Source organism: Penaeus vannamei, chromosome 34 (assembly GCF_042767895.1).
Source record: "Penaeus vannamei isolate JL-2024 chromosome 34, ASM4276789v1, whole genome shotgun sequence".
NCBI classification, from domain to species: Eukaryota; Metazoa; Arthropoda; class Malacostraca; order Decapoda; family Penaeidae; genus Penaeus; species Penaeus vannamei.
Window position 1 is genome coordinate 24030736 of NC_091582.1, and position 9664 is coordinate 24040399.

At 38.1% G+C, this 9664-nt stretch overlaps 1 protein-coding gene across 2 annotated transcripts; it reads left to right on the top strand.

Moving 5' to 3' along the window:
• Positions 1 to 2085: 2085 nt before the first annotated feature.
• On the top strand, positions 2086 to 9664 carry LOC138859199 (mucin-3A-like). 2 transcript variants are annotated; one of them, XM_070113371.1, is made up of 6 exons: positions 2094 to 2695; positions 4236 to 4595; positions 5873 to 6063; positions 6554 to 7076; positions 7433 to 7563; positions 8963 to 9664. In XM_070113371.1, exons 1-6 carry the CDS (start codon positions 2620 to 2622, stop codon positions 9617 to 9619), a joined length of 1938 nt encoding a protein of 645 aa, XP_069969472.1. In that variant the 5' UTR covers positions 2094 to 2619; the 3' UTR covers positions 9620 to 9664. The 2 variants fall into 2 exon arrangements, with proteins under 2 accessions (XP_069969473.1, XP_069969472.1); XM_070113372.1 differs by lacking the exon at positions 7433 to 7563 and having other exon boundaries at positions 2086 to 2695; positions 8963 to 9532.

Consider the following 9664-nt stretch of genomic DNA (forward strand, 5'->3'; position numbering starts at 1 on the left):
TGCATTTATTATCCTGAATATGATTAAGACTCAAGTAGATCCACCAACTGATGGCAAAAAACAAAGTGCCTTTTGTCATTTTTCTCAGCAATAGCCTTTTACTTGTGTCGTAATTTTGGAGATTTGAACTAAGAAAAAAAAAAATAAAGATAACAGTTAACAAAATCAAGAACACCAAATTCAATTTTCAATGTGCACAAAATAGGCATACTGGTTTTGTGACAGTACCTAATTGTGAACATACTAACAAAAATACAGATAAATACTGATTGACAATACCTAGGCCGATGAAAACAAACCCTCTGTAGCTAACTTGGCTAAAAGATTTAGGACTAGGAAGTCGTGTTAAATACATGTAAGAATGCAATTTTCTTCTCAAAGTTGATTGCTTTTATTAAAAGTACTTCCAAACTACTAGCGAGAAATAAATAGTCATTAAATAGGTTTCTTATAAACTTTCATAATTATTAGTTTCATAATTAGAAATCAATTTGTTCTCAAATATTTGCAAAACAAAAGTTTCTAATTGAAAAAGCAATATTCCAAATTACCAGCTAGAGATTATGATCCTCAAATGTCAGTATTTAGCAAATTTTAGTTTTTTAGACACTGGAATAACTAAGCTACCATGGTGATGCAAGTTATTTGAAAAGAATCTTTTGATAAAGATTTTGTGCATTGCATTTTTTCTGCTACTGCAAAGCTCTGATACAGGATTTTTTTTTTTTTCCAGGAGTTCAAGTGAATTTGGGATTTCAAATTATATTCCTGTTAGCCATGTAGTTAAGTTAGAAAAAAATATATTTAAAAAACATCTAAGCATAAACCACTTCAGTAAATCAATACTTCCAAGGTTTTAAACTATTCACAAAGCATGATTAATTTTAATTATTTGTTTTTTCCACTTGTCACCTGAGTAAAGAATAAGCATTGTAACTACAATTTTTTCCTGGCTAATATGAGAATTAGATAAGTTCAACACAATAAAAAAATAATCATATATTGGACATTTAAATGTAACAATGGTTCTTAAGGTTAAATTTATTTTTTTATTTTTTGAAGGAAAATTGCTATCTAACATCACATATTTCAATAAAGTGAATCACTTTATCATCTTTTAAGTAAATGCATTGAAGACATGTGAACTGACTATGATAAAATATACTTAAGCATAAAATATTTGAAGGATACAGTCCTATGACCTAAATGTTGAAAGATAGGTCTGTATTATGAGGCTGTACAAACTGAAATATAAGTTGTAATGTTATGATAATGTTATTCATATATTATAAAAGAAAATCATATTATGTTTACAACTATATGCAAATTAAGAGCCATTACTGTGAATGTGTTTAAAAAAAATCTCAGTGGGTCACGAAATTAATGTAAATGATGAAATTAATTTGCCCAAGTATAGGGATTTGGGGAATTTTGGGGCATGTTTGTTCACTTCAGAGATGTTTAAGGGTATTTCGAAGTAATTCTCGAGCAATTTAGGGCAACGCGTGGCAGTTTTATGATAACTGATGCTGTAACATGTCAGCAGTAGTACTTCATTCCGGCACTCCTAAATAAAAAAAATAAACACACTGTATGCATAGTGAGAAATTCTATACATTTTGTTGCCAACTGTTGGCAGAACCGATTCTACAATGTCTTAATCATTTGCATATTTCTATAGACCATGTTTTACTCTTTAATGATAATTTATCGCAATAAGATGATGATGATGATGATGATGATGATGATGATGATGATGATGATGATGATGATGATGATGATGATAATGATCATGATCATGATCATGATAATGATAATGATAATGATAATGATGATGATGATGATGATGATGATGGTGAAGAAGAACAGGAAGAGGAGGAGGAGGAGAACGCGGCGGCAGCTAAATCCAACACAATTGGACCATGGAAATAAAAGACCTCGTAAGCTTTTCTATTTAACCCTTTTTTGCATATAATTTCTCTTAATATTCTATCTATTTACTGAATATTATACATTTACTCAAAGCAAGATTACAATGCTCCGAGGTCCACCACAGGAAGACGCTCCTCCACGGGGTTACATGCACTGACCCTCCAAACATCCTGTTGTGTTTCTCTCTTCTCTTCTTTGCGGTTCCTGTGCCTTCGACAAAAGATCCAGGCAGGATATAGACATGTATCAGTCAGAAAAAGAGCCTTGTGGTGATAGAAGTGTAGCATCCTTCTTGGGTCTGGATTCTAGTGTTCTGTACAGGAGGTGATCGTTGATGACCGGAAAGGAAACAAAGAAAGAAACAAAAAAATAAATAAATGAAAAATAAGTAAGTTAAATAAATATATATACTGAAGAGTGGAAGACGTTAAAATATCTGAAAAGGGGAACTGTTAGCTTACTCGAAATGGGAACTATTAAAGCATCTGAAAAGCGGAATTATTAAAACGTTATTTTGAAATGCGGAACCGTTTAGACATTTGAAATGCGGAACCTTTCATACATATGACAAGCGAAATCGTTAAAACATTATCTTGACATGGGGAACCGTTAAAACATTTGAAAAGTAGAACCATTAGAACATTTGAAAAGTGTATCCTTAAAGTTAGGAAAGCGAAACCGTTGAAAATGCCTTGGAGATTGATTCTGCTGTTATATGGCGCGGTGGTCTCTGCCGCGGCTGAAGGTTTCTCTTATCAAAATGGTAAAGTATAAATTTTCGTTAATCTTTTAACAATGTTTATAAATGTATTTGACGTTAATTTAAAGGGTTAAGTAGGCAGGAAGGGACGGTAGGGCCAGGCAAAATGGTGAATTTGTTCGTTAGGCAAGAGAGCAACAGTGGGTAAGGTGAGGGAAGGGAGTGGAAGGGAGAGCTAGTATAATCTATTCCATAAATCCAATCTGTCAATCCTTGTTTTATTTATCATCATTTGTGGGTTTATTGGAGACCAGGTCCTACTTTAGTAATCAAGTTAGTGCCATGTGGGATATAACATGAATGTACTGTTATTTTGTGTTTCTTATTTACGTGATTTAGGTTAATAACAGGATAAATGGTTGTGAGAGCTATGTTTATTTTCTTGTGTATCACGTAACTATTCATATATATTTTTTATGTTACAGTATGCAAGTGTGTTCTCTCTGTTTCACTTTCTGCCTCTCTGTCTGTCTATTTTTGTTTGTCTCTCTTCTCTCTCTCCCTCTTTTTCTCCCCCCCTCTCTCTCTTTCTCTCCTTCCCCCTCACCTCTCTCTCTCTCTCTCTGTTTCCCCCCCTCTCTCTCATCTCACCCCTCTCTCTTCTCTCTCTTTATCAGTCTAAATCTATCTATCTATCCCCCTCCCTCTTTCCTCTTGCATGGTTACTCATGCCGCATGTGACATCCGGAGAGATGGTTTATATAGATATATATATATATATTTTTTTTATGAGTCAACATACAGAGTCCGGATTTGAACAGAAATCATTCGTGTGTATCCAGTGCACGCAGACAAAGCCTTTTCCTGCCCTTGTCATTGTATGTCTTTTACATTTTTTTTTTATTTTATTTTTTTATTTTTTTTTTTTTTAGTGAGTGCGAGAGTAAAATCTAATAGTGGGTCTGTGTCTGTCACTATTTCATTCTGTCTGTCTATCTGTCTCTCTCTCTGTCTGTCTGGCTCTCTCTCTCTCTCTCTCTCTCTCTCTCTCTCTCTCTCTCTCTCTCTTCTCTCTCTCTCTCTCTCTCTCTCTCTCTCTCTCTCTCTCTCTCTCTCTCTCTCTCTCTCTCTCTCTCTCTCTCTCTCTCTCTCTCTCTCTACATAATAAATATATATGTATATATATATATATATATATATATATATATATATATATAATACACACACACACACACACACACACACACACACACACACACACACACACACACACACACACATATATATATATATATATATATATATATATATATATATATCCCTCAATCTTTCTATCTTTTTATCAATCTAAATATGTCTATCTAACCCTCTATACATCTATATAATATATATATACATATAATATATATATATATATATATATATATATATATATAAACATACACACACACACACACACATGTATATATAGTCAACTCTATCTATTAAGTAAGAGTGATAAGGATTTTGAGACCCAGGCAGAAAGACAGACACAGACAGCCTGAACTGATATAAGAAAAGAGCACCTCAATAAAAGAGTCATTGAGTGAACCCCCACCCACAGGCTGCAAGGTGAGGCCTTCCATCACCGCCGTGCTTCGTTCCGGTTCGACCCTCGACTTCGAAGCCTTCGTGAGCTCCCAGGCCGTGACCATAACAATCCCCCAACCCGGCAAGATGATTAAGATATTCCTCTCCAACAAAACCCCTCTGCTCACGGCTCCTGGCTACAGTAAGGTGTCTCCCGTCTTGCTTCGTGGGTGGAAACGCTTCAAAATTGAGGTTGACTGGAGGTTTTTAATGGTGGAAAAGGGCGGCGCTTTGGTGGTGGGCGAACAAGAGAATCGTCAGCTGGGTCTCGACTTGGTTTCGGATGTTCGTGTTGTTATCTCGGGTTCGGCGCTCATGGGCAACTGCGAGAGAGGTGAGAATGTATGTATGAGAGAGAGAGAGAGAGAGAGAGAGAGAGAGAGAGAGAGAGAGAGAGAGAGAGAGAGAGAGAGAGAGAGAGAGTAAAAGATTTGAAAGAAGAAGGAGAGAGAGAGGGAGAGAGAGAGAGAGAGAGAGTAAAAGATTTGAAAGACGAAGAAGAAGGAGAGAGAGAGAGAGAGAGAGTAAAAGATTTGAAAGAAGAAGAAGGAGAGAGAGAGAGAGTAAAAGATTTGAAAGAGGAAGAAGAAGGAGGGAGAGAGAGAGAGAGTAAAAGATTTGAAAGGAGAAGAAGAAGGAGAGAGAGAGAGAGAGAGAGAGAGAGAGAGAGAGTGAGTATATTGCTGTTACTTTATTAACTCTATATGTTTATTTTAATTGATATGATTATATTTATGTAGACGATGAGGACAGTTGCTATGATGATGATAATTATTAATGTTAACAACAGTGATGATAATAACAATCTAATATTAACAACAGTAAAAATGATACTACTTCCATTGCTAGTGCTACTACAGCAACTGCCACCACTACTACTAGTACCAATAACAACACCAATGGTAACAAATATATCTACACACACACTAATAATAGCAAATATATCTAAATCCACACATAATAACAAATATATCTACAGCCACACTAATAATAACAAATGTTTCTACAATCACACTAATAATAACAAATATGTCTACAACCACACTAATAGTAACAAATATGTCTATAGCCACACTAATAATAACAAATATATCTACAACAACACTAATAATAACAAATATATCTACAGCCACGCCAATGAAAACAAATATATCTACAACAACACTAATAATAACAAATATATCTACAACCACGCTAATGATAACAAATATATCTACAACCACACTAATTATAGCAAATATATCTACAACCACACTAATAATAGCAAATATATCTACAACCACACTAATAATAGCAAATATATCCACAACCACACTAATAATAACAAATATATCTACAACCACACTAATAATAGCAAATATATCTACAACCACACTAATAATAGCAGATATATCCACAACCACACTAATAATAACAAATATATCTACAGCCACACCAATAATAACAAATATATCTACAACCACACCAATAATAACAAATATATCTACAGCCACACCAATAATAACAAATATATCTACAACCACACCAATAATAACAAATATATCTACTACCACACCAATAATAACAAATATATCTACAACCACACTAGATAACTACATTTCTCTCAAACAGGCGGCCCCGTATGGGATATCTACAACGAAGGGGTTACAACCGTGACGATATTCAACGAAGATTTTTCCGATAAGAACTTTACAATCTTCTCAAGTGATTTCTTCATTGTTCACCTCGAAATATGTTCAGAGGGATTCGTCTTGACTGGCCACAGGAGATTTGATTTTACTTTGCAGTTTGACCGGGTGAAGGTAAGGGGTGTGGGGGAGGTGTGTGTGTATGTGTATATGCTGTAAGGTCGGTTCTGGGTCGTTGTGCGTTTGGTGGTGGTGGGTAGGGGGGGGGGTGGGGGTGTTGTGTTTGTGTGGGGGGGTGGGGGAGTGTTGTGTGTGTTCGGGAGTGGGGGTGTTGTGTGTGTTGGGGGGTGGGGGGGGGGGTTGTGTGTGTGTGTGTGGTTTGTGTGTGTGCGTGTGTGCGTGGGTGGGTTTGTGTGTGTGTGTGTGGTTTGTGTGTGTGTGTTTGTGCGTGTGTATGTGTGTGTTATGATTATAGCTCATATTTTTATTTGGGTATTTTGTGACTACGGTGTTGATATCCATAATACTAATAACAATAATAACAGTGCTAACGGAATTGTAACAAATAACAAAAAACAATAATAATCAGACACTTCATAAAACAAAAATCTAAATATCAATGTGATTTCTATAGATTTCTCCCCCCCCCCTCCTCCCCCGTCAGATGACAGTCACGCCCGTAATCCTCCGGCCTCGCTTCCAACGACTTCACGACCCAATATTCTGTCACGAGAGGTACATTGACCTGCGCTTCTCGCCCAGGATTGCCGATCCTATACTCACCCTCACTTTGAACCGGTCGAATTCCGAGGTCAAAGGTGATCACGTCTCTACAAGACCGTTTTGGATGCCTTCTGGTACTACTGACGAGAGAGGCTTCTCTGCTGGCGATGAGCGAGTGACCTCGTCTCACACCAAGCACTTGGGTGACCTCGATTCTGGAAGTAGCAATGCCTCAGGGACCTCGTCTGACACCAAGCACTTGGGTGACCTCGATTCCGGAAGTAGCAATGCCACAGGGACCTCGTCTCACACCAACCATACAGAAAATCTCCCCTCCAGTCCAAGTGCCAATCCAGTGACCACCGAAGACACGACCTTTGACCCCAGAGGACCTACCTTCCCAGTGGTGACGATCCTCAGCGGAGAGCAAGTGACTACGCCGAGAGTTTTACCTGAAGGAGGAGGTAAGATTTCCTTAATTGTTCGTCGGTAGAATAGGATTTTATTTGCGCAGTACAAACGTGTGTCTGATTTTTGTTAGTAGATTTAAGCTCACTGTTAGTTGTGAATTTACATTTTGCTGTTGTTATATTTTCTTTGTGTAATAGGTATCCATTGGTTTGTTTGTCTGTCTATGTGTATTTATAGTTGTCTTGTTTATGCACCTTAAGGTCCATAAATTTTATCATCTCCCTCTCCCCTTTTCCCTCTCCTTCTCCATCTCCCGCCCCTCCCCACCCCTTCCCTCTTCCTATCTCTCTCACTCACTCACAAACACCTTTCGCTCCTAAATGTTATCTTTTATTCTCACCTGCCACAGGGAACCATACAACCGATATCACACTGTCTGAGATGATAACGCTGATAGCAATGGTGATAACACTAACTGCATGTATGACTGCCGTCTTCTGCATCCGGTATTATCTTGGGTACTTCAGGATAAGGTGCAGGGTGAGTGTAATTGTCTGGTATTGTCTTTCTGTCTTTGTTTATGTGGGTGACTTTCTTTTTGGGTTATGTCTCTTTCTTTTTTTCTTTCTCTGTCTCTGTTTGTTTGGTTGTTTCTTTCTTTCTTTCTCTTTCTCTTTCTCTCTCTCTCTCTCTCTCTCTCTCTCTCTCTCTCTCTTTCTCTCTCTCTCTCTCTCTCTCTCTCTCTCTCTCTCTCTCTCTCTCTCTGGTATATCTTAGTCACATGACATCAAATCACTACTGAAACTAGAATCATGGTTGTAAAACTCTAACTCTAAGCAAAATTAAGTATTGTTCATATCTTTGGGGTTCGACTAACAAAACCCAGATGCAAAAAATACAAAAATTACAAAACTTTGCTGCAAGATTTGGATTAGGTAATATCAGTAAACTTGATCACATCGCCCCGCATATCCAAAAATTAAAAAGGCTAAAAGTCCATTTTAAATGCAGTTATGGCGCATATATATTCATTTACAATCTCATTCATGGGAATTATCCGCAGTGGTGAATGCCCTTGCAAATTATAGGGAGGCAATATATAAAGAGTGAGAGAGAGAGATAGGAAGAGGGAGAGGGGCGGGAGATGGAGAAGGGAGAGGGAGAGAGAGAGAGAGAGGGGGGGGGGGGAGGGAGAGAGAGAAAGAAAGAGAGACACGTTAAGTAAATTATCTTCATGTTCAGAAATCGAATACCGATACAGGGACACGACAAATGGAAATAAGTGGACCCAAGATATGGAACATGTTAACAGAGAATATGGGAGACATTAACAGCTGTAATTTCAAAACGAAATCAATAGAATATCTCTTAAATAATCAACTGTGAATATAAATGTATTTATGTTAAGAATAACCAATGTAATTAATGGAATAAAGTGTTTTGACTTTGACTCTCTCCCTATCTCTTTCATTCTTTCTTTTTCTATTTCTAATTAATGTATTGAGTGATTTCCTTGATATTAATTAAATTAATAGTAGTAGCATTTGAGTAAAATCTTTGTATCTTCACCAATAGCCTAATATTAGTATATTTTGATACCCTGGTATAAAAAAAAATGTCATAGACGTTGGTGTCAAAATGGAAAATAGTGTTTAAAGATAAGGACGTGTAAGACTGATACATGGAGTTATATGGTTATAATGTTTATTTTTTCCTCTTTTTAGAAGTTTATAAATAATTTTTCAATTTTAGAATGAATCTTATCTAATCCTAATTGGAAAATATAGTTTATATATTGCCTCCTTTACTTTTAGGATAATATTTGTTCAGAACTTAACATCAGAGCGTATTCGATTTTTTTTTTCTTTTTTTTTACATTCGTTCCGCCATTCACTTCCTCCCGACCCGGACCTAAAGGCAGCCTATTTCCGTGTTGCAGAGACGACAATCCTGGAAGACGACCCTCATCCGCCATGCCTCCCCAGCGCCATCTGTCGCGAGCAGCAACGACTCGGACGGTTATATCAAGCTGGACGACCTCCCGAAACGACCTCTGCCACGACCTCCTTGTCCTCTTCCGAGAGCGACGCAGACACCTGTCGCCGAGGTTCCGCCTTCCTCTTGTACTTCTTCTTTTTCTGTGGTTTCCTCCTCTTCCACTTCGTCCTCTGCTTCGTTTTCTGTGGTTTCCTCCTCTTCCACTTCGTCTTCTGCTTCGTTTTCTGTCGTTTCTCCCTCTTCCTCGTCTTCCCTTTCTTGTTCTTCCTTTCCCCCCTCTTCCTCCCGAAGACCGGCGAACGGGGCTGCCAGACGTACCCGAGACTCCTCCTCCACGAGATTTACAACCGCTCCCGCTAACCACCCAACGAGCGATCCCATTAACCACCCAATTACCCGTCCTATTAGCCATGCCGATTCCCTCCGAGTCATTTCCAGCCAGGACTCCACCAGCTCAGTGGATTTTCCCGCAAGAGACTCAACAGCCCAACAGACCGACGCGATCTACGAAGAAATCCACATCTACGTCGACATCGAAGGCGAGCGGTTGTACTCCAATGTCCCAGCAGGTGGCGGAAGCGCGGAGAAAACGGGGTGACAGACTGGGGAGGGAAGGAATGATTTTGATTTGGGGAGGGGGTGG

What these genes read in the sequence shown, in the direction of transcription:
- LOC138859199 (XM_070113371.1), top strand. Translation starts at nt 2,620, where the DNA reads ATGCCTTGGAGATTGATTCTGCTGTTATATGGCGCGGTGGTCTCTGCC. An exon ending in AGTTTTACCTGAAGGAGGAG is followed by an intron (nt 7,077 to 7,432) that starts GTAAGATTTCCT and finishes CACCTGCCACAG; the next exon opens with GGAACCATACAACCGATATC. An exon ending in ACTTCAGGATAAGGTGCAGG is followed by an intron (nt 7,564 to 8,962) that starts GTGAGTGTAATT and finishes TCCGTGTTGCAG; the next exon opens with AGACGACAATCCTGGAAGAC.